The sequence below is a fragment of the Populus alba genome, chromosome 1 (assembly GCF_005239225.2).
Source record: "Populus alba chromosome 1, ASM523922v2, whole genome shotgun sequence".
Lineage (NCBI taxonomy): Eukaryota > Viridiplantae > Streptophyta > Magnoliopsida > Malpighiales > Salicaceae > Populus > Populus alba.
Window position 1 is genome coordinate 39,540,330 of NC_133284.1, and position 25,098 is coordinate 39,565,427.

At 32.7% G+C, this 25,098-nt stretch overlaps 2 protein-coding genes and 1 long non-coding RNA gene across 5 annotated transcripts; 1 reads left to right on the forward strand and 2 right to left on the reverse strand.

Annotated features, from left to right (window-relative positions):
- Positions 1 to 1,669: 1,669 nt before the first annotated feature.
- LOC118062716 (uncharacterized) lies at positions 1,670 to 5,836 on the reverse strand. The gene is made up of 7 exons (XM_035076550.2): positions 5,678 to 5,836; positions 5,325 to 5,390; positions 5,127 to 5,176; positions 4,740 to 4,804; positions 2,384 to 2,475; positions 2,174 to 2,245; positions 1,670 to 2,085 (listed from the first exon to the last, which is right to left on the reverse strand). The coding sequence occupies exons 1-7, from the start codon at positions 5,678 to 5,680 to the stop codon at positions 2,047 to 2,049; spliced, it is 387 nt and encodes a 128-aa protein (XP_034932441.1). The 5' UTR covers positions 5,681 to 5,836; the 3' UTR covers positions 1,670 to 2,046.
- Positions 5,837 to 19,617: 13,781 nt separating this feature from the next.
- Positions 19,618 to 23,889, reverse strand: LOC140955111 (uncharacterized). Its single transcript, XR_012168840.1, has 2 exons — positions 23,710 to 23,889; positions 19,618 to 23,331 (listed from the first exon to the last, which is right to left on the reverse strand). It is a non-coding gene; the product is annotated as an uncharacterized lncRNA (long non-coding RNA).
- LOC118062714 (probable methyltransferase At1g29790) lies at positions 20,006 to 23,084 on the forward strand. Of its 3 annotated transcripts, none has more exons than XM_035076547.2 (2): positions 20,006 to 21,157; positions 22,668 to 23,084. In XM_035076547.2, exon 1 carries the CDS (start codon positions 20,006 to 20,008, stop codon positions 21,134 to 21,136), a length of 1,131 nt encoding a protein of 376 aa, XP_034932438.1. In that variant the 3' UTR covers positions 21,137 to 21,157; positions 22,668 to 23,084. The 3 variants fall into 3 exon arrangements, with proteins under 3 accessions (XP_034932438.1, XP_034932436.1, XP_034932437.1); XM_035076545.2 differs by having other exon boundaries at positions 22,767 to 23,084; XM_035076546.2 differs by having other exon boundaries at positions 22,780 to 23,084.
- Positions 23,890 to 25,098: the final 1,209 nt, after the last annotated feature.

Genomic DNA, 25,098 nt, shown 5'->3' on the forward strand with positions numbered 1-25,098 from the left:
TCCTCCCTCTTAGCAACTAGTTTAGCTAAATAATTTAAACATGAGTTCCCTTTTTTTAGAGTACGTTGGATACTTATCTCTCAAGATCTTGACAAGAAGTTCTTGATGAATGCAATGATAGCATCAAAATTGTGGAAGCATGTGAAATTCTCTTGTACAAGTTTCTATAGAATCCGAATTACTAATGATCTCAATCAAATCCCTACTCCAAGTAAACTTATTACTGAAAAGATAAAAACTAATATCCATATAAAATCAACTATCATATTAGCATCATCGTTTTTTTATACATGATTAATGTATGTTATGTTTGTTGCTTACTCCAACCCAAATATATCATTTAATTTAATGAAAACTAATATAGCAAGAGATATGAGAAAATTAAGCAACGTATTGTCAACAAAAGTCATAAATCAAGGATTAAGATAGAGATTTTGTCAAATATGAAACCTAAGCTAAACTGTGTTCAAGAATTCAAGGGCTATTTGCTCCAAGATTTATTATGTGGGAAACTGACGTGTGTTTCGCTGCATGCATATGAATAACGTATGATTCCACATTTCCGCCGGGAAATAAGCTACGCATCTTCACGCGCCTTTGTCACTGCCATGACAAGTGGTTCTTTCACGATTACAATATTTAATAATCAACCCACACTTGAATCGGTGCACTCATCAAAATTTGGATTCAAATCTAAAATAAAGAGGAAAAGCAAACTTATTGGCTAGAGTGTCAATGATCAGAGTAAAAACAACTTTTCCAGAGAGATTTGATCTTTTTTCGAGAGAAGCTTCCGTTCCACTGCTCTTAGTTGTCACTATGACTTTCAACATATAAAAAGCTGCTTTTATGTGTTAATTTGAGAAGCTATAATTTGTAGCTTTTCCGCTTTCTCATGTGTAATTTTTAGAAGCTATAATTTGTAGCTTTGCGGACACTCATCTTTTTTATTTCTTTTGTGGACAACCTCGTCCGTCCGTCTGTCATCCACATGCAACGAAAACGAATAATGGCTGCCACAAGTGTGCCATCGTCAATTATTGAACACAGTCCCATTTCCTTGGATTATTTGTATTTGTCACTATATGCCAGAAAGCAGAAACCAGCCACCCTTTTTATTTCTTAGATCTTGTTCAATACTCCATACAAATCAACACCAGCAGATTTAGTGACAGCCACTGCGCCTCCAGATGCTCAGGTTGGGTGTGCTGCAACTCCCGCAGCACATCCCCTGTTCCCTTCTTCCAAACAGAGCGCAAGACAAGGATAATAATTTAACCAATGATCTTCGGAATTTTTAATAAGCCAGGAAACCTCCTTTGTAGGATACAGGTTGTCTGCAGCATCCCATGTCTCAGTCTAGCTATACACAGAGAACATGCCATGAGCCATCTAGACTCTAGAGCCACGTTTACCATTTTCTTTCGGATGTCATATTTCTTCCATTTAATGCAAAAGATAAGAAAGCCTAAGAGGTGACCATACCATAATTAAAGGGTAGAACTAGTGAGCTACGAACAATTGGATTCCCATAAATAATGTTTCGTCATGTATGGCAAGTCACATGTGAAGTTGAGTGCGACAAGACACCAAGGAGAACTACAATCTTTTAGCTAGAACAATCTTACAAACATCTACGCAAATCAGCAATTCACCAGGAAAAAAAAAATATGATAAAATAAAATAGTTACCAATAGTTTGAAAATGCCAGTTACACACCGAAGTTTCACAGTTGTAGCCATGGTAATCCTACTTTCTTATCAATACATCCCATCACATTGATCCAACAACCATGCCAGCCCAGCATCGGGACCAAAATGAATCTTTTCAAATGGCAAATTAGGTGGCTGTCAATGCTAGCCAGATTCATCACTCAAACTCAGAATGAGTAGTTGAAATAGGATAGATAGGGACATGAGGATTATGACTACAAGGTCTAGCAAGGAATACAGATGAGCATTTTACATACAAAACACACAAAAAGTGTCGAGGATAAATATACTACCAATATAAAACACTGATTGAAACACAAGTTGCATATCTGAGTTAATCATCGTCATCTAGAACACTCCGACGCCTCTGGATCTGAAGAATTACATGAAAAGGTCAAAAATCCATACATCCCCCAGACACAAAAGGATATCAAAAAACAGTTTAATCATTCACGACTTACTGTGACTTTTGTCTGCTTGGTTGTTTGGTTGTTAATCTGTTCCAGCATTGATATGAGCCGCTCCTCAGAAACCTACAAATAAAAAATTCAACACAGTATGGTTGAATACTTTGTAATCCCTCTGGGCAAAAATTCCTATATAGATCATAAGCACCCAAAATATACTTAGGAATGAACCAAAGTGCACCAAGCCACAGCCTTCTGTCATACCTTTTCAACTATTTGACCCATTTGAGCAGCTCTCAAGATGACATCTTCAACACCTCTTGCCTTCTCAGGCTTCACCAGAGCAATTCGGGCAACTGCACAGATAGCATGAAAAGGAACACAATTGATCCCCCAATAGTTGATAAGACAATGAAAGGTCATATTAACACAGATACATGTTCCTGTGCACTTGGCGAATCAATTTGGATCTGCTGCTGAATTGCAAGAAAATTTATTCCCTTGGCTTATTATTCTAGTTGAACACACTGGCTTTGGCTTTGGTTGTAGAAGATGAAGGATAGTCCGACCTGTCACTTTTTAGTTTGGTTCATTTGGTTTAATTATTGGACTTGATTTATGTTATTGTTAGGCATTTTGTTTTTGTGGGCTATATGCCCAATTGTTGGTGTTACAGGGTTTTACCAATTATATGTACTTTTTTTTTACATCTCATACCGTTTTTTATTAAATAAGGAAAGCTACAAATTATTCTCTACTCCATTTTCCCTTCTCTTCTATTGCTTCATCTCTTCTTCTCCTCCTCCTTTCTTCCCTTTTCTCCCCTTTCTAATCTTCTTTTCCCGCGTCAACCTAATTTTCTCTTATTTTTCAGTTACAAATTGGGCATTAACCCACATACCTTAACCACCTGAAATCTCCTCTCTTTTCCGTTACAGCAGAGTTCAAATCCACTGCCCAAATCAACCATTCAACTTGCAAGCAAGCCAATACATGTTACCTCTCCAAATCTATAGCAATTGTAACAGGCTAAATACCGACACAATTTGCTATCCAAATAACACTACCACTGTCTAGGCATCTCACTGAAACAATCCTAACAACACAAATCACCTGATATCCCGACAATAATAACCCTTCAACAGTCAAATCCAACAGCCCCCCCTACCACCACCAGCTTCCACATAAAACCACAACAGCAATAATGCTGAGAGCAGCCACCAGCAACAGCCCTAACAACGTCGCCCCGATCTACCAGCAAATCAATCTACCAAACCGAGAACTAGCATTATATTTATCATTGGCACAAAAGGAATATATTAATGCTATTGGATGCCCAAGTTGTTTTTACCAAGAATGGCTAGGTTCAACGAATACTAGTTCATGGGCAGGGCTACCTGCTTCAAACTATACTTGGATCAATAAAGCAACATTGCAGTTGCTTAATCCTGAACTTTGAGAGTATTGTCAAAGCCGCTTGGAGCTATACTCGACAAGGTCGAGTTCTTTCAATCTTGAGGAAGTTGGTGGGAACACTAAACCCAAGACAGAATTCACACCCATGTTTGATCGTAAACGATGGAGGATAGTCCAGCACATCACTCTTTGATTTGGAGTTTGATTTGCCAAAAAATGAATGATCCGAGCTTAATTTTGCAAAAATATTTAGACTTTGGCTCCAAAATCCATTTCGCATATCAAACATTTTTTTGTATATCTTTGGTGTTTATTGGTCATCCATACCTCGAATATCATTCTGCTATAACATCCAAATAGCTTATAGGCTTACAGTCTATCCATACATTCAATGAGCATTTCTATCATATGCTTGGTTTTAGCGAATGTATTTTAATTAAATTTAGATAAAAGTTTATTCAAATCTTGAGAAAGCCAGCATTATCAGAAGAGCAGTTGGAAAATCTCATTGGCAAGGATTCTACTTTCCAAACCTACAAACAGATTATCAACACATGGGCAGAACCACTATACAATCACCAAGGAAATTACAAACATCCTAATAAAACAATATCCTATTTAACTAGCTTAATACTTAGCCCAGTAAATGAGACAAATACATTTGTATTTTAACAATTCTTAAATACATGATTATGAACATGTCTGCAACTTATAAAGAGAAGGAAAATGGAAACTTACTATAAACCAAACACATTAAAATTACAAGCCACGGGGATTCAAGAATGCTCATGCTGAAACTGGATACTAATCAAGATACTTGTTACTCAGTATCTCCACCTAAAAAGAATGATTGAGAAACTGCAAAACCTTAAGAAGTCTATATAACGAGATTAAAAGAAATTCCTATAGAGTCTAAATTCTCCAACAAGGAATTCACTGGCCAACTCCATTCTAACCATGCAAAAGTTCACCAAAAGACATAATGTTCTATAATACCATGCTACATTATTGCATCATAAAAAAAGAGTGCCAAACCAAAAATAAAATTAACTAACAATTGAATAATGAAACGTAAGCAGTGTGGTAATTGCTTTCTGAGAAGGCAACTATGAAGCAAATTTTTCAAGAGAAAGCATGCACAATTGAAAGATAAATTATGATCCAATAAAAGAACTTCTAGAGATGATCTCAAATGTGAACTTACGTCTTTCTCGTGCTTCAGAAGACAAAATCTGACTAAGCATCATTTGCCTTCGCTCCTCAGCATCGCTGCATTAAACACATTAATAGTCCATCTTGAGAATTCTGTGTAAGAATATAACAGTCGCATGTCGCAACACAAAATCCCATGAAGGTGTTTAGACAGAACCTCAATTTCTGATTTTCTATAAACTGTTTTCAAAAGTAGCTTTTTAAAAACAGCTCAGAAACAACCCAGCTTTCAAACATCTGTACAAGGTTTTGCTAATCCCTCACTTACTCAGAAACTAGAACACACCATTTCAAAAAAATAAAATCTCTAGAATATAATTTATGCCAAAAGAGGCCCTCTGTTGAGTAATAATGCCAAAGTAGAATTTCAGAAACCGACCTCTTTGCATCTTCTTGGGCCTTCTGTTGTTCAGAATTTTGCGGATTTCCCTGTTCAATTAGTAGTAAATTTTCAGCAATGCCATCATCATAAAAGAAATAAATTTTAAAATGCCACGTATAATTCATACATACAAATTAAATTACGAGAACTAAAAGTAGTAGTAGCAGCAGCAGCAACAGCAAAAATAATGATTACCATGCCTCGTTGAGCCATGAGCTCTTGCATTCTTCTTTGTCTAATTGCTTCTAACTCAGGATCAGCCTATAATTAATAACAACAATAAGAAGAGTTGAGAGGGAAAAAAAAAGTGGTTTTCCTTAACTGTTGGTAACTACAAAAAGACTCCAACTTTGAAGTGTGTTTGGCAAAAATAATGGAAACCCACATGAGATCAGTTCATATAGTACCTACTTATATGAAATTAAACGTTCATATTATAAATTGAGTATATAAGAAATATTAAGTAATAGGTAACTAAAAGGAGCAAATAAATACTAAAACAAAATAGAGGGAAATTAAAGGGGAAATAAAAGGCCTGTAGAGCATACCATTGATTGATTGGAGTGATCGAGAAAATTAGATTCTTGCTGAAGATTGTGAATCTGCCTGCCCCGCCTGGCTTTGCTTTTCTTTGCTCCTCCTCCAAAGAGACTTTGTATATTATTGGGTGGATGCTTTACGACATGGCCTAGCGTTTGGTAGACGCGACTCTGTGAGCCCTAACGGGCTACTGGCTAATGGGCCCAGCGCTACACATCCATCAATAAGCGATGGGAGCTGGTTGGATCGGGTTTAGAGTCCGTTTGGCTAAGAGTTTATGGCTGCGTTTAGCATGTAACAGTGACAATATAGTATTTGGTTAAAAAATCAGTCGTGATTTTATACATGGCCCTACCATTATCTACATTGAAAACATGATTTTGTGAAACAAAAATAACATGCTTCTGTCGCGTTTCTGCCTCCCTGTTAAATGCCTTTGCACATCACGCTAATTAATTAGCATGAACAGTGCAATTTTGTTGAAGCAAAAATTACATGCTTCTGTCGCGTTTCTGCCTCCCTGTTACATGCCTTTGCACATCACGCTAATTAATTAGCATGAACAATGCAGCATGATGCACTGTTCGTGTCAACAGTGCAGCATGTTGCACTATTCCGGCCATACCGGTTCCAGTTCAAAACTTAAAATATATTAAAAAAAGTTCGATCTAGTAAAATAAAAATTTATTTTTTATTATTTTAATTATGTTTTATTCGAAAAACTAGTATTTAACATTATTCAATGAAACTACATAAATTAGACAAAGATCGCTTGATGTCGTAGCATTTGCAGAATTGTAAATATTTTAATAGAATAATAAAAAATATTTTATATAAAGTATTATTTATTTTATGATGTAATAGTAATAGTTAAATCTACAATATTTAAATTAAAAACCATCAATATTATATATATATATATATATATATATGAATAACCTCAATTTCAAAAGCATTCTTAACCAAACACATTAAACTATTTTTTTGTTCAACCTCAATTTCAACCACAGTTTTAACCAAACACCTATTTTTTCAAATCAATCTCAACTAAAAGTACTTTTTATAAAACAATTTTTTTTCAAACCACAACCACAACAGCTACCGTAGTACCAAACGTACTCTTAACCATCTTTAATATCGGGGCAACTCCCAACTAGCTATTTGACCTGCTTTTCACCATTCAAATAAAAACACAAAGCTTATGTTCATTGTTCAATAGGCTTAAGCTTTACTTTCATCTTCATTGTTCAATAGGCTTTATAAACTTCAATTTTTTTCCCTAAATTTTATTATATATATGTAGTCCTTTTTTGGATTTTATGTTTTATTCCTAAGCTTTAATTTGTTACATTATAATCCCTTGTCATTAAAATAAGAAAGAAAAAGTTATTAGCAAAGAAAAGAGTGGTGAGAAAGAGTTCGATTGATCATGTTTTGATCATAAAAAATTCAATCTTGATGTTAATGGGTTCATTTTCAAGAGATGAGTTTAATAGAAGTTGTTTTTATTTTTTAAATATGCTAGAAAATGTAAATTAGGTTCATGAAGTTTTTTGGATTCAATTTTTAAAAAGATGATTAATGGTATTTCAGGGTTCAAAATAAGTTTATTGTTCTTAAGCTATTTTTAGATTGAATTTCAATTTTATGGTCACCGAATAAGATCAGAAAACAAACTAGTGGATGACATGTCATCTACCTAGACGAATATTGTGTCGTCCATTGTATTAAAAAAATTATCCAGGTGTGCGAGCATGACTTGCTTTTTTTTTACAAAAATCATATATATTTAGCAACCAAAGTAAATCTCCAAGATAAATAAAAAAAAATGTATAAAATAAAAAGAATAAACAAAGTAAAATATTTATATTTATATCCATCTTTTACTTCTTGGTAGAAAAAATAACTTTGCACTTTTGAATTTAATAATCATTCATAATTTTCTTCTCTAATTTATAAATTAATATATTTTCTAGTTCATTTTATTAAACACAAACATCATTTTCCCATTCCTATGTTAGCAAATTTTATAATACCCAAAAAAACAAATGTACACATTATGTTATTGTCTTCTTCTTTTGTGTTTAATATTTATTAGTTAATGTATATTATCTTTCCATTCTTGATTTAATAAATTTCATGATATCAAAAAATACATATGTAATGCATGTTTCTTTTTTTTTTTTTAATGTTTGAAATTTACTTAGAATCTCATATGTAGTGGAACACAAGTACCTTCACATGTATTTATAGCATCCATATCCATATTACCCAAACTTAATCTGTAGTTATAATAAATAGTATGAAAGAAAATTTTTAAAAAAAAAATTGACTTGATTTAACCCGTTAAATTCACAATTCTGGTCATGAGATTAAAATAATCCCATAAAAAGCATATCAAAATTTAAAAGAACAAATCTATTATTAAAGGGTAAAATTAAAAAAAAAACATTAATTGAAAAATAAATCAAATAAGAAAAAAAAACATAACTCTTTGCAAATAAGGTCAAAATAGGGTTTTGATAATGGATTGCTATAGTGAAAACCCCACATGTTTTAATGTATTATATAATATAATGGATTAAAAAACCGACCCATGAGTATCCATTGTCATCTATAATTTTAATTTGTTGATTATTGGGTTAAGCTTGATCCATTCATAAGGGATGAGCCTAGTCCAAATATTTAGAAGAGTTACTAAAAGAAGTAACCACTTCCTCTACTTTTATATATATATATATATATATATATATATATATATATATATATATATATATATATATATATATAACCCATATGAAGATATAAGTTTTTACTTTAAAAGAAAATATTTCTCTATTTCTCTTCTTCCATCTTTGACTCTCTGAATTAACTTCATAAGATTTACAATGATGTTTATACTATGAAATATCTCTTTGATTCTAGTAATTGAAGTGGCATTGAAACAATTTATTTAGGGACAAGAAAAGAAATGAATTCTCATGTCACTAGAAAGTTTTCTTTAAATCTACTATGGTATCAGAGCATGGTTTTAATATATGCCTTCTATTATTTATGTGCAATGCATTTGTTATTGCATAAACATTAGTTGTATATTTTATGTTGAAAGAATACTTCTTTTGAGTCTTAGATTTACAAAACTTTATTTGATGTATTGTCATTCAAATTAAAAAAAAAAAATGTGCATTGAAGAATTATAATTTGGTTAAGATTTTATCTTTTATATCATTAATTAGAAATGCCCTTCTACCAAATAAATGGCATTTATGTAATTGCCATTTGTTAATTAAAAAAAAAAACCACCAATTAATCGTGAGAATTGGTAACTGCCATTTTATGGTGCTGGCTAGTTAATTGGTAATTGTCATTTAGCAGCTGAGAAAAAAAAAACTATTATTTGTATGAAAATAATTTAAGTTGTGAACTCCATATTTTATGTAATTTAAGTTTTAATTATATTATATGCATATATATGAAAATATCTACAATTTAATCAGTGAAAGTTGTTAGTTGAAACTAATAACTATAATTTTTGTATTCATTTAAATTTCCAATAATAATTAGACCATACAAATAGAAATTGATTTAGTGTTTAATATTATTTTCCTTTCTATTGTATGTGTTAGATTATTTTTTTTTTAATTTAGAATAGAGTGACAATAAATGTCATTTAAATTGCACTAAGATACTAATATTTGTAATTGATGTCAATAGCACTTGATATAACTGCATCTAAAAGTATTATTGTTATTTCGAACCATGAAGATAAACTAAGTGAAAAGAATTATGATGGTTGACATTGTAAGATTGAGTATCTCTTGAAAGAATAAGAAATGTTGAAAACAATCACATAACCAATGACTAAACCTGAGCAAGGAAACATTGCTCAACATAGGCTTGATATGAAAGCATATCAAACCTATAAGTGTAAGGATCATGTAGCTCGTATTTTGATGTTGAGTAGCATGAGAAATGATATAATGTTACATTTTGAAAGGCACAATTCAACCCAAGTAGTTTGGGATGCAATGAAGATTTAGTATGAGGTAACCTCCACCACTATACTTTGTCATTTAACCCTTAAATTTGATGGTTACAACAAGCACCAAAATCAGATGATGAGACAACATCTTATAGTCATATCTAACATGATTAGGGAACTAATAGATGTTGGGCATGAGATGATTGATGAACAATAAGTCTAAGCTATGATCCACTTTTTGCCAAGCAATTAGGAACATGTGTGTGTTAACCTTACCTATAACGAAAAAATCAAGATATTTGATGATGTTGCATGTCATGTTGAGCTTGAAGAAGATTGACTTATCGCTGAGAAGCTTGTAAAAAAAGCTTTCATATTTGAAACTAAGATGCAAGGAGCATGACTCCAAATATAAAAGGGGCAAGGTTGAGTCCCAAATATGGTAAGAGAGGAATAAAAGCAAGTAGTAAATACGGCGGTAAAAAAGAAAATAGTATGAATTCTTTTAATTATGGTAAATTTGGTCACTTTTCTCGTGATTGCATTAGGCCGAAGGTAATGTTTAATCACAATCATCCCTCTAACTTATAAATCAGTTGTCTTACTGAATCTGCTCTTTTTTGGACTATAAACTTAGGAGCAACTAACCACATAGCAAGGGATCGAACAACCTTTATGGAATTTCATCAAATTCCAAAAAAAAAATGTGTGTGTGTGTGTGTGTGTGTGTGGAATAATGCTTCTCCTGTTGTGCTTGGGATTGGCACCTATAAACTGGATTTGCAAGGCGGTCACACATTTTATCTTCATGATGTACTCTACACTTTTGAAGTTTGATAAAATCTTGTGTTTGTTCTTTCTTTACTATAATTGGGCTTTTGTATTGTTTTTGTTTGTTGTCGTGTGAAAATATATCTAGATAATATTTTTTATGGTTTTGGTTTTATATTAAATAATTTTATGATGTTAGACATCATTAATGTATCCATTAGGAATTATACTTTTATTTATGTTGTTTCAAGTTCCAGCACTACTAATAATAATGATATCATAACTTGACATACTAGATTATGACACATTGAGCAAGACCAATTACATAGATTGGTAAGAGCTGGTCTTTTAGGATCACTTACTAAAGAAGAATTATTCATTTATGAGTATTACTTTCCTAAAAAAAACAACTTGATTACCATTTGGCAAAGCTAAAAGAGCAGGTAATCTATTACAACCTATTCATTCAGACATTTATAGCCCAATAAATATGAGGGCAAGATATGGTGCGAATTATTTCATCATATTTATAGATGATTTCACATAATTTAGTCATGTTTATTTGATCTCACATAAGTCTGAAACATTAGATTGCTTCATTTGATAAACCAATTTGATAGAGAATAAACTAAACAAAAAAATCAAAGCTTTAAGAATCGATCGAAGATGTGAATACCTATTTGAATAATTTTAAAAAAATTATAATAAAAAAGGTATAACGAGACAATTAACTATTTCGTATACTCTGCAATAAAATGATGTAGCAGAAAGGAGAAATATGACCCTATTTGACATGGTTAGGTCAATGATGGAGCATGCTAACTTACTAAAAAAAAAATTAGGAGATGCATTGTTAACTGTTGCCTACTTGTGTGCCCTTTAAATCTGTCTTATCCACCTCTGTATGAACTATGGAATAACAAAAAATATAATCTAGGTAATTTGCATCCATGGGGGTGTGTAACTTATATCCATAATAATTCTCATGAATATGGGAAGCTTGGTTATAGGGAGAAGAAGTTTTTATTTATAAGATATTCTGAACATTTCGAAGGATTTGTATTTATGGGTGAAAAAGCTTATGGAAAAGTGGTGAAGATTGAACCACGTGATGTTGTATTCTTATAAAAGGATTTTCCAAGGACAGGTGAAGTTAAAAAAGATTTTCAATTATATGAAATAAAAAATCTAGACTATATCGCAACAAGCCATTCGGTAGAGGACTTAGAGGAAATTTTTAATTCTTCTAAAAACAGTGGGAGTGACATTTTGTCTATTTCTACTTTCATGGAGCAAGATCATGAGTAATCTTAACCTCATAAAAGCATTCATGAACTAATTCCTCATCATTGATTTAAGATTGAGGGGGAAACGTTCATGATTACTCCACAAGATGATGAAGAGCTTAAAACATTCAATCATGCTCTGCCTAGTCTTAAAGCAAATGAATTAAAGCTATCGAAGAAGAAATGGAGTCGATGAAAACTAAGCAAATCTAGGACTTAGTCAATTTACCATCATGACGAATATCCATTGAAAATAAATGGGTTCTTAAAATTAAACATAAGATGGATGGGTCAATAAAACATTATAAGACTCGACTAGTAATGAAAGGCTACACTCAAGAAAAGGGGATTGAATATGAAGATATATTCTCACCGGTTGTGAGGATTTCTTCAGCTCATCTCATTTTAGCTATAGTTGCACATATGGACCTAGAATTATACCAAATGGATGTTAGAACTACATTTCTTAATAAAGAACTAAATAAGGATATCTATATGGATCAGCCTTACGATTTAAGACTAAAGGACAAAAGCGTAAATTTTGTACGCTTAAAAGATCAATATATGGTCTTAAGGAAGCTTCTAGACAATAAAACATCAAGTTTCATCAAGCTATCATTAATGATGGTTTTACAATGATGGAAAAGTCCATTGTGTATATTTAAAATATTCTAACAATAGTTTTATAATATTGCCCTTATATGTTGACGACATTCTAATAACTGAAAATAACAAAAAGATGATTGAAACTATTAAAAGGCGGTTATCATCAAACTTTGAAATGAAAGACATGGGTGGGGCCAGTTACGTTCTTGGTGTGAAAATTAAGAGATTATGCTAAAAGACTTTTAGGTTTAACTCAAAAGACTTACACCAATAAGATATTAGAGCGTTTACATATGCAAGATAACAAACTAATGGACACCCCTGTTGATAAAAAGCTTAGCCTGAGTCGTGATATATGTCCCAAAACTTTAAAAGAAAAGGGAGAAAATATCAAGAGTACATTATGCTAGTGTCGTCGATAGTTTGATGTATGCAATGATATGTACACATATTGATATATGTTACATCGTTGGATTGTTTAGTCGATATCAATCAAATATTAGTAAGAAACATTCGATGACAATCAAAAGGATTTTATAATATCTGAAAGGAACTTTGAATTGCATGTTATATTACGAAGAAAAGAAAGACTTATGATTGATTGGTTACTCTAATGTTGATTGGAGAGGAGATTTTGACTAATCCAAATCAACTTTAGGGTATGCTTTCTTACATAATGATAATGCAATACTATGGAGGAGCAAGAACAATTATGTATAGCCTTATCTACTATGAAGGTTGAGTATGTAACTTGTTTCGCAGCAACACAAAATGTTTAGTTAAATAGTTTACTCTATCATTTGTAAATTGTCAAATCAACATTAAACCTGGTGACAATTTACTATGATAACATTGTTGCAGTGATTGTGGTCAAAGATCCAAAATACCATGAAAAGACCAAACACATCAAGATGAGATATCATTACATTAGAGAAGTAATTAGTGAAGATCAAGGTTGTCAAAATCGCGATTTTGACATGGCACAGAACATGCAAACCAAACTCGGATTGTAAAATCATAAGGAATTTTAAAATACATTAAAAAAAATTTATGCTTTAAATAAAAATTCATAACACCTTAAAATATATGCTTCAAATAAAAATCCATACATAGTTCAAGCACTTTAAAATACATGGTTAATACATACTTCAAATAAAAATCCATACATAGTTCAAGCACTTTAAAATACATGGTTCAAATAAAAATTCATACATAATTTAAATAACTATTCATTAGCTAATAATTAACAAACTTAAAACAAATAATCTGATGGTGTATCATGTAAACTAAAACCAGCTTCATTGCCTTCATCTTCCTCAATATTCCTCAGACATTCATCAATATCATTAACATCAAGACGATTATTAGTGTCACTACTAGTATCAACACCAATATTATGAGCATTAGTGCTACTATTAGTACCAACACCAATATCATCAATTTGAATCTCCAAATCATCTTCAGTACCATGACTGTCCATTTCAACATCATTCGGAATTTCTTCTTCATCACTTTCATCTTCATTACTATTTTTTCTTCGTGTTGTATTGTCAATAACACCAAATCAATATTTGAATGTTTTTCTCCCTCGGTTATCCAATCATCATCAGATGAAAGATCATCTTCTACACCAAAATCATCAGCTTGCTTTTTGACTTGATTATTATTCAATTTCAGATTGCATATTACAAATACCAAGTCATTCATTTTTCTTTGGTGTAAAGGATTTCTTCGTTTTGTATGAGCCTAAATAAACAATTCAATTTGAATTTATAAGATTTTTATCAAATATTTCAACATTTAAAATAATAAAATAAATCAACTCACCATTTCAAATGCACTCCAGCTACGCTCACATCCAGATGAAGTACAAGTCAAGCTTAGAAACTCAGATTACAAACCTTTTTAATTCTAGATATTCATCTCCATAAGAATCCCATCATTGAGCTGGAGTTTTTTATCTCTTGCTGTCTTAGCAGCCTCAATGCCAAACAACCCTTTTGTATCCTTGAATGATTCAAGTTGCAAGTCAATTTTGCACCTTTCACTTGTATTAGGCACCATCCTTTCTAAGCATTGATATAATCCAATTTTAATGTTGGCATTAACCTTAAAATTAGGATTATAATGATAATAGGGATTCAAATAATATGCTACTGCATGTAAGGGTCTGTGGAGTTGAAATTCCCATCTTGCATCAACAATATTCCATATAGGTATATAACTATATATATTAAAAAAAAAAAAACAATAAAAATATCATTACACTCTAGAAATATCTCAATTGAAAGTATCTCTAAAGACATTCATATTAATAGATGACAACATTTGAAATAGAAATTAGCAAGATATATATATTTTTTTCACAAAACCAAAATTCACTTGTATCTTCTCTTTTGCTTCATCAATTGCTTTATATATAAAACTCATAGCTGGTTTCTCATTAGAATTAACTAATCGAAGAACTTTAATTAGAGAATACACTGCCTTAATACATATAGTAACATCATGCCAAAACCTGCTGTCCAAAACATAATTTTGAATTCGTTTCCCTTCTTCTATTCTTGCAAACCTACATGAACTCCACTGATTGGAAGTAAACATAGTCATCAACTGCATTTTATGATCATTCAAACATCTCAAAGTCAAATATGTAGTAGCAAACCAAATGCCAGCAGGCCTAATCAAATCCCTTCCTTTCATAAAGTGCCTTAGCATGGAAATAAGAATAGTTCTTGAATAAATATATGAGGTGATTCTCCTCCCCTTGGCAATAATTACTTGATGAATCTCTAACTTCTTCTCAAAATCCTCTAATATCAAGTCAATACAATGGGCAGCACATGGTGTCCAAAACAAACTCTCTTTTTTTTCATCAATAATTATCCTGCTGCCTTATAATTTGCAGCATTATAGGTGACTACTTGGACAACATTTTCCTCCCTAATCCTCTCCACAATGGCATCTAACATCTCAAATACCTTATCAACAGTTTTGGACATATTAGAAGTATCCACCGATGACAAAAAACTGTCCCTTTAGGATTATTAACCAAAAAGTTACAAATACAACATCTTTTTTTATATGTCCATCCATCAGACATTATTGAACAACCAGTTTTTTTTCCATTTTAGATTGTAATCCTCAAGCAAATTCATTGTTTGGTCCACTTCTTACTTCAAATACTTCTCTCTAATATCATGGTAAGACGGAGGCTTGAAACTTGCCCCATACTTTGCAACCAATTCAAGTGCCTTAAGAAACTCGGGGTTTTTTACACAATTAAATGGAATTGCACTAGTGTAAAAAAACCTTGCAATTTATCGACATGTTTCTTCTCTAATATCCTTTTTTAGCAATTGATTTGGGGTTGTTTGTGTACTTCCACTCCCACTAGCTACTCTCTTTCCTTTGTTCTTGGAGCTAATTTCTTTTATTTCATCATCATCATCATCATCATTTACACTATATTGATGGGCCTTTCTTTTCTTTTCAGTTGCTTCTAGATTTTTCACCAAAACACCTAAAAGCATCTGCTTAACATTTTCTAGTACATATTGACATGGCTCAACATCCTTACAAGTGCAAGCCAAATGATGTTTAAAACAAAAAATACCTCCACTGATAATTTTTTGACAATACTTGCACTGAACTTTTCTAGAATTCTTATCAATATCTATACCATGTTGCCATCCCACATCAAACCTACTACCAGAAGAATTTTTTCTAGATGGCATAAGTTCAACAATTCAAGAATCAATTCAAATCAACCCTGTAATCAATCCAAACATTTTATGCATATAAGGTAACTGTTACAGCTTCCAAAAAAAAATAGAAATAAAAACCAGGAGGAAACACCCAAAATAGAAACAGAAACACCCAAAACATGATAGCAAATGCATGCTGGGCACCGATGCATAGGCACAAAGAAGAAACATGCATTTTCAACATAATCACAACCCAATTCACTAGCCAACCACATACATTTTCAACTCAAGTTTCTAACAAAATCAGCACATGGATTACACCCATAATTAGCACTTAAACATTTCTATGGGTTACTAACCTGACTCCAACTTGTTCAGATCAAGAAACAGAGACAATTGATTTATGTGAAAAAATAGAGTCACACACACACACCGTATAGTTAAAATTAAATCTAAAATTCGCAGGCAATATCTCAATAATAGACAGTCACGGAAACTTTGAATCAAAATCTCAATCTTTAACATCATTAAACTATAAAGATTAAAGCACCTAATGGTCCTAAACAACAGTCACAAGACTCACGACAGATTACAAACAAGGTAAGAAATGGACATGGTAAGAAACTCTTACCTCTGTTATGAGCAGTGAGCACTGAGGAGATCAATATTGCAGTCAAACTTGGAGCCTGCGAATCCAATCAAACTAATATTAGCATTAGAGTATGAAACAGACAGGGAAAAAAAAAAGCATCCCCGGCCACTGGTAGTTACCAACAAAGAAGAGAGAACCAGAGAAACAAGATAAACATAGTAATTTACCTGGTGGAGAATGGAGAGACGCCGTTATTGTAGGGTGGACTCTAGTTCTCACGGTGGCTGGTGAAAAGGACGTCGTCGATGAGGGGCGAGGGGTTGTTAAGGAGTATCGGTGGATGGTGATCGTGGAATACTGGAATCGTGGACGACTGAGAGAAAGAGATAGAGAGTTAGAGACTGATTCACTGAGGAATCCTCAGTGATGATTTAGAATTTTAGGATTTCAATTTAGGGATTTTTTTTGTTCTGCACGTGAATGATGAACTGAAAGTCTGAAATGTGAAAAGAAACATTGCATTTGCATTTGCTTTGTTAGAACCAATAGGCGGTTGACACCTGTCAGAAATATTGCATTTTTATTCCCTGCGGGTAAACTCGTTCAATCGATGGTGAAATCGCGATTTTACGCGATTTCACCCGATTTTAACGATTTTGACCCGATTTTACCCATTTTCAAGTTTTACAAGCGATTTAGCATGTAAAGCCTATATCAACTCGTAAAAACGTATAATTTTACGAGTTGAATCATGATTTTGACAACCTTGCTGAAGATGGCATGATCCCAAACACATTTCTATAAATTTTATGGTTGCAGATCCACTATAAATCCAATGATAAGGGATGCATTTGTTAGACATGTGAAATCTCTTGGCATATGTATAATGTGATTGGCAATATAACTAGTTTTAAGGATCATAAAAAGGTTTACAATAATTGAATAATGAATAAATGTCATTAGTATATCATGTTATTCATTACTTTTTTATGGAATATATTGTGAGTATCGTATAATATATTTTGTTAAATTATGTCGATAGACTTAGATTAGCTCACTCATATGAGAAATCACCTCTAGCATTTGTAAGGTGATTATAGATGATACTATTTGAGTTTTAATGCTCAATAACCGACTTAGATGCAGTGAGAGCAATTTTAACTCAAAGTAATTATTAAAAAGTCACATTGATTGGGACCAAAATAAGGTTCTTAAATAAAATAATCAATATGAATGAATTCTCATTATTTATTTGCATGTTATTATAATTGAAGCTGAGTATGAAATTATTCATCTACCACTAATGACAGTGAGCAAATAAGAATTTCTAATTGAAGTCTATGTTTTTTTGTGACAAGACTAAGATTTGTATGGTGTATTTTCTCTAACAAAGAGAGCAACGACATACACCTTTTGTTTTCATATAAAAAAAGAGTAAACTCCACCATAGCATGTATTTCATATTACATGTGCTAACGACCATTATAAAAATAAAGAATGGCTCCCTGCTTTTTTATATTATTATTATGTAAGTCTTTGAGATCATGTATAAGATCTCAATATCTTACCCTTTGTGATTTTCAACTCTATCATGAGGTGATATGTAAATGATTGCTATTTTAGGAGTATATTCTATGGTTATGAAATGATTTGACTTAAAGGAATACTCCTAGAAAAACGAGTTAATTCAAATATGATTAATATGACAATGAAAGAAAATGTAATTTTAGTTCTACATATGTTACTTGTATTCATTAGCTGAGATCATATCACTCGAATAAATTTGATATGATTTAGAATATTTGTAATTGTAATGATGAATTGAGTATGAAATTCTTGAAGGATTGAATTATATTTAGTCGTGTGTAATTAAAAATGCTTAGGGATAAAGTAGTACACTTTAAAGAGTAACTAATTATGAGGTTGATATCTCTTATATGACATGTATTAGGTTTATATATTGGAGGTCCTTTCATTGTGTACTTTAGGTTATATAGTATGTTCGCCAAGTATGAAATTCTTGTGCAAGTTTGAACTATATTAGATGAGCAAGTGAGAAATGTTGGTTACTGGGTTAGGCCTGATCCGACCATAAGGGATGTGCTTGGTCCAAATATTTAGAGAAGTTACTAAAGGAAGTAACCGCTTCCTCTATTTATATATATAGAGACATGACCCATATGAAGACATAAATTTTCACTTTGAAAGAAAATAATTATCTTTTTCTCTTTTCTCGTCTTTAGCTCTTTGAATTAACTTGACAAGATTTATAAAGACGTCCGTACTGTAGAATATATTTTTGGTTCTAATAATTGAAGTGTCACTGAAAAAATTGATCTAAAAACAAAAAAGTAAATTATCATGTCACATTTTCACTAGTAAATTTCCTTTAAATCTATACAATTGATTAAAAAAATATATAATTATTAAAAATAAAAAAAACAAATAAAATAAATCTGGTACATCATTAATGTTAATGTGTAAAGAGATAATTTTAGTCAGGAAATGTAAAGATACCATTTATTTGATATATTATTATTTTTAATAACATAATTAAATAAAAAAATGATTTATGTTACCATAATCAACTAGTGTTTATTTGGAAGTGTAATATAAATTATTTTTTAAAATATTTTTTTACTTGAAAATACATCAAAATATTTTTTTATTTTTAAAATTTTATTTCTAATATCAGCACATAATAAAAACATATACAAATTTAATTGAAAACTAAAAAATTACAATTTTTTGTAAAAAAATCCACAATAACAAACACTAATAGATTACATTGTTATTATCAACGCAACCTAGTAAAATATATTATGTTTTTAATTTTATTTTTTTTAAGGGTGTTTAAAATATAATAGCAGTTATTATTTTTAAAATATTTTTTATTTAAAAATATATCAAAATAATATTTTTTATGTTTTAAAAATTATTTTTTACATTAATATATTAAAATATATGAACACACTTTTTTTTTTTTTTTCAAAAAAAAAAAAAAAAAAACACGTACACACAAAAATGCTATTTAGAAAAACCACCCGACATGATGTAATCCGTCAAATCCTTCATGTGTTCACCTCACGGAAAAAGCGAGTAGCCCTCAACTTTTGTGTCTCCGAATAATTTTATGTGATTCGAAGCATTAATTAGGAGGAGGACCCACACATTTCTTATTCAACGGCCACAGATTTGATCATCACCAACAAAATGCACGGCTTTGCTTCCTCCTTCACCCACCGCAATAGTAGGATATCTCTACTCTTTTACTACAAAAGAACTTGAGACTAGCTCCACTGGTCAGCTAAACACTACACTGAGCTTCACTTAGCAAGACATACAATCATAGGAGCTAGCAGCAGTTGCAGTTAGCAAGAAAGCAAGAAATCATGGGTTTCTCCATGGGCTTGAACTTAGTGCTTCTCCTAGCCATGGTGGCCACCAACATCCTTTCCCTCTACCATCTTTCCTCCACTCTTCAATCTCCCAAGCCCCCAACTCAACAACCAGTCCCTGACCACCTCCTCCACCAACTCAACACCATACGCGCCACCATCAGCCATCTCACGCGCCTCCAACCACCTTCCATTACCCCATCTACCACCACTACCAAACCCTCCATCCCTCAAGATCTCCTCCTTTATTCACACCTCTCACCTATAGCTTCTTCTTGCCATAACCACCCTGATCTTCTACACAAGTACATGGCCTACACTCCTTATTCTCTTTGCCCTCTTGACTCTGATCTTCTGGCTGAGTCTTTAATCCTCCATGGCTGCCACCCCCTCCCTCGCCGTCGATGCTTCTCCAAAACCCCACCAAAACCTCCCTCTTCTCTTCCTCGTAACCCATTCCCTTCCTCGTTTCTCGACTCAAATGTAATCTGGAACAAGTATCCTTCTTGCAAGTCATTTTCTTGCCTAGCTAAGAAAAGCCCAGGTCTTGGCTTTGACCCAAACGCTGAGATCTCCAAGTTTATGACCTACAAGACTGAGTTGGATCTCCCAGTGCCACAGTTGCTACAAGTAGCAAAATCAGCCAATTCTGTTATTAGACTTGGTATTGATATTGGTGGTGCTACTGGTACCTTTGCAGCTAGAATGAAGCAGTACAATGTGACTGTTGTCACTACAACAATGAATTTCAATGTGCCCAATAATGAAGTGGTGGCAATGAGAGGCTTAGTGCCACTTCATGTGCCATTGCAGCAGAGGTTGCCGGTTTTTGATGGGGTGGTGGATCTGGTCAGATGCGCGCATGCAGTGAATAGGTGGATACCTTTGACAATGATGGAGTTTTTGTTTTATGATGTTGATAGAGTGTTGAGGGGCGGTGGGTATTTGTGGTTTGATCACTTCTTTTGTAAACGAATGGATCTTGATAAGGTTTTTGGACCTTTGATTGGGAAATTGGGTTACAAGAAGGTGAAGTGGGCAGTTGGGAATAAAACTGATTCAAGTGGCTTGAAGAACGAGGAGGTTTACTTGACTGCACTCTTGCAAAAGCCTGTGTCAAAATGAGGATCAGATATATCTCTTGAGGTAACTTGCTTAATGCTTGTTCGTTAAAAATGCTTTCTTGAATGGTAGCTTTACTCTAGCTCCTTAATTTATTAGGATTTGTGAAAATCTATGTAGTTAGGAATATCTAAAAGAGGATGCAGCCTGATTGCATTGCACTTGAATAATGCAGCTGTGGCTTGAGCTGAAAATTGGAAGCTAACAGGGGTACCATTGTTGTAATATTTGTTTGAAATGAACTGGCCCATGGTGGAAGAATTGTTTGAGAATCCAATTTCCAAAAATGAATTTGATCAGTGAAGCCCTGAAATTCTTTTCTTCACCTATAGCATGTGTCTTGCTCTTAAAATCATCCCAGGGAAGAATTTGGCTTTTGCCAATATTGTGTTCAATTTGTTAAGATTTGGGCTGACTTACATAGAAAAAGCTCATAATTAGGTGTTGATTAAGATCCTTTACGAGTTAGTCATGACAACCAACTAACAAGCAAATGTTTCACGAGGTGTTGATGAAGATCCTTTGCTCACTAGTCATGACAACCAACCAACTGGAAAATGTTTCACACAGAAAACTTTTCTATATACCCAATGTTTTGCTCCCTTCCTTCTCATGCATCCTGTGGATCCCATATGAATATGAAGAAGAGATCGTAGTGCACTGGATCTACTCAGTATTTTCCCTGTTGAATGCATCTAAAGTGCTGCTGCCATAAAATGAATTGTTTCTATCCTATCGTTTTTTACCCTGCTATGACAACCAATATTTAAACTTATGGAGACAATTCTACTTCAAATTTTTATTTTCCATCTGCTATGCCTTTGGGGAATCGCTTCAAATTCTTGTGAATGTAGCTGCGTGTCCATCATGGAGAATCAAAGGCATGATTTGAATTCTAATATGATAACACTGTAACAATAAGCCTCTGTTCAATTTCATGTATTGAATTCAGTACTACATTCAAATGTGAGAGATTATGAATAACTATTTTCATCATCATTTCTATTCAAACCTTGCTGCTCTTGGTGAAACATCCTTGATTTTCTTAAAAGAAAAAAAAAAGTGAGATGATCAGCTCTAAACTCTCTGCAATGATGGTCGTAAGAGTTGAGTATGTTGATAACTACATTTCTCTCCTTACCACGCAACACCTTTTTCACAATAAAGTAATTATCTCCTAAAAATGCATTGCTCGTGTGATCAAAGAGTGTATCATTGATTCCCTTAACCATAATGGATTTGGTTTTGGTCTTGAAGAGGCTTGTGCTTGGGGATGAGTTCATTAGAATTATGATGCATGACAAATGGACAAACAGGAAGGAAAAGCATATCAGAAGTGTTATGAGTTCATTAGAATTGTGATTGAATCTAATTTAAGGCTGCTTGCAGAACATAAATTGCTCCATTCAATCATTTCTGTACAAACACATAACAACTGTTTATACTTTGTATATCTAAGTTTCTTGACAACAGTATTATTTCATTCACCAGTTATTGATTCAAATTGATTGGAAATTTTTTAATTAATGTTCAGTGGTGGAAGTCTCGACCATGTTTCCTGGATTTATGAATAAATGTTTTGCCTGTTCAGACTTCAGACTGTAAGTTGGGTCAATTTATGTTATTTATTCAGGTATCATTTTCAGATCTTGTCAGCTGATTGATCAGGGGACACAACAGACAACTCTTTTCAAGATTAGATCTCGTTTACATAGAGGATGCAGTTCTTTGCCTTAGCAATGAAGCAAACATGGTTATTGGCACTAATGTGGATAAAGAGCAAAGGGGTGCCGAAATGCTGTAAAATAATAGAATGGAAAATGGGCATACTGATTCAGGAGGGTTATTAGCAAATTGCGGTGAAGGTGGTGGATTTTCGTTTGTTTTTGGATTCGTTGTATGTTATATATATTCAGTTGAACTGTTCAGGAATGAATCAAGAGATCAAACATATCTTTTATGCTGGCAATCAAATCTATTATGGTAAAATTTATTGAAAAAAGTTGGCTTTGTGCATGTGGTATCCAAATCTTAAGAAAAAGAGCTTGGAATCCATACAGGCTGAAAAGCTAGGTATGGAGCAATCAAAGGCAAGGCAAGAGGGTTCTGATTTCTGAGCTTGTCGTGATAATACATCATGCGTAGCTGGCATTCCACATCAACTTGATTAAAGTAAATCTGAGATGTATTTATGTATCCTAATTCGTATCGCAGGTCAGAGCAAGATGTTAAGCAAAGAACTTCAAGCAAAAGCAAGAATAGAAAGAAACAAAAAGCAAAAATCAAGATGGACAGAACAAAGAAATTTCAAGATTTATATGAACAAGGAAGGGGATCATGCTAATGACTCGACTGCAATAAATATCTACATGGAAAAGAAAAGAAAGAAGTGTGGACTTGAAAACTTAAATATCTATTCATTCTTACGGAAGGAAATCATATAGCTAGTTGTTTCTGAGATACTCTCTGGTGATTAAGGAGGTTTGTCTCTTCTAAGTTTAAATTTTGAAATCAACATCCAGAAAACATACCATGTCTTTGAAAATCAGCTAGAAATGATTTAGGTCTAAGTTAACCTGATGATACTCTTATTCGTTATCGGGCAGAGGATCTTTGGTTTTTGGATCATTCAATCCTTGCCTCCTTTGGAGCTTGAAGACGCCGCTCCTGTGATTCGTAGGATGTTAGATTCTTTCAAGTGGACTGTGCAGAGGAAATATGGGATTATTTTGATGTTTGATAACGTTCTTTAAAACGTGTCAGTTAGTAATTGTTAAATGAAATGTTCTGTCCAGAAGGCCATTGAAGAGGACAGAGCTTGGAAATGTCACGTGCTAGGCACATGATTTCACTTAACCAAAATCATATAAAAACCTAACCTCGGTTAACATGAGGATCCAATTTTACCCTTCATCTTGTTCAAAGATTGATTATGCTGAATAATTTTGTTGAGGAGCTTTTTGCAATTTGACTAATAGTATAGGACCTCACATATTTTATTCTAAAACCAATTGAATGCAAATCTAGCTAATAACATGGAGAACCTTTTTTTTTTTTTTTTTTTTTTTGTATTTTAAAATTATTTTTGAAAAAAATTAAATTTTTTATTTTTTTTATTTCAAATTAATTTTTTTTTTATTTTTAGATCATTTTAATATACTAATATCACCAACATATATTTTTAAAATAAAAAATTATTTTTAAATATTTTTAAATAAAAAATAAGTCAAACACCTTAATTGTACTTCCTATTTTGTTCGGAGAGTTGGGACTTATAGTGCAGGGACCCCTTTTTTTTTCCAGTTAGCGAACACATGCAGAAAATCAGCTTCAAATGGAGCGTGGACAATGTAATCTTTAGACTAGTCATTTTATTGAAAAGCTTAATAAACTCAGCTTTCATAGTTTTGTATTATAATCGTGATTATTTTTAAAATATTTTTCATCTAAAAATACATTAAAATATACTTTTGCTGATATCCTTCCTCACCTTGTACTGCCCATTTTCCATTCTAACAATCTTCAAATCATTTTGTTTGCTGGCTCGTTATCCACATTAATGCCAGTTTGGGTGTGATGAAAGGGCACGGAGATGACCTTGTTATGTCCACTAATTTAGAGAAATGTCCACTTCCATGAGATGAAAAGGTTTGTGTTGAAATCTGATTCCAGTTGATTTACAAAATATTTTTCATGCTTAAATATATTAAAATGATATTTTTTTTATTTTTTAAAAATTATTTTTAAAACAAACAAGAATCTACATGGCAAAAATATTCTAGTCCACTGTCTACAATGCAAGTGGAACTCAAAACCAAGGGAGCCATATAATCATCGCCATGAAGTTGGATTTGGGGTGGGTTTTGCGGTGGTGGTGGTGGTGGGTTGAAGGGGTTGCAAAACATTAAAAGAGAAGGTCATATCGGAAAATGGTGGACACTTAAAGACATGCTTGCAAGGCAAAA

What these genes read in the sequence shown, in the direction of transcription:
- LOC118062716 (XM_035076550.2), bottom strand. An exon ending in GCCCAAGAAGATGCAAAGAG is followed by an intron (nt 4,805 to 5,126) that starts GTCGGTTTCTGA and finishes TGTTTAATGCAG; the next exon opens with CGATGCTGAGGAGCGAAGGC. An exon ending in CCAAGCAGACAAAAGTCACA is followed by an intron (nt 2,086 to 2,173) that starts GTAAGTCGTGAA and finishes GTAATTCTTCAG; the next exon opens with ATCCAGAGGCGTCGGAGTGT.
- LOC118062714 (XM_035076547.2), top strand. Translation starts at nt 20,006, where the DNA reads ATGGGTTTCTCCATGGGCTTGAACTTAGTGCTTCTCCTAGCCATGGTG.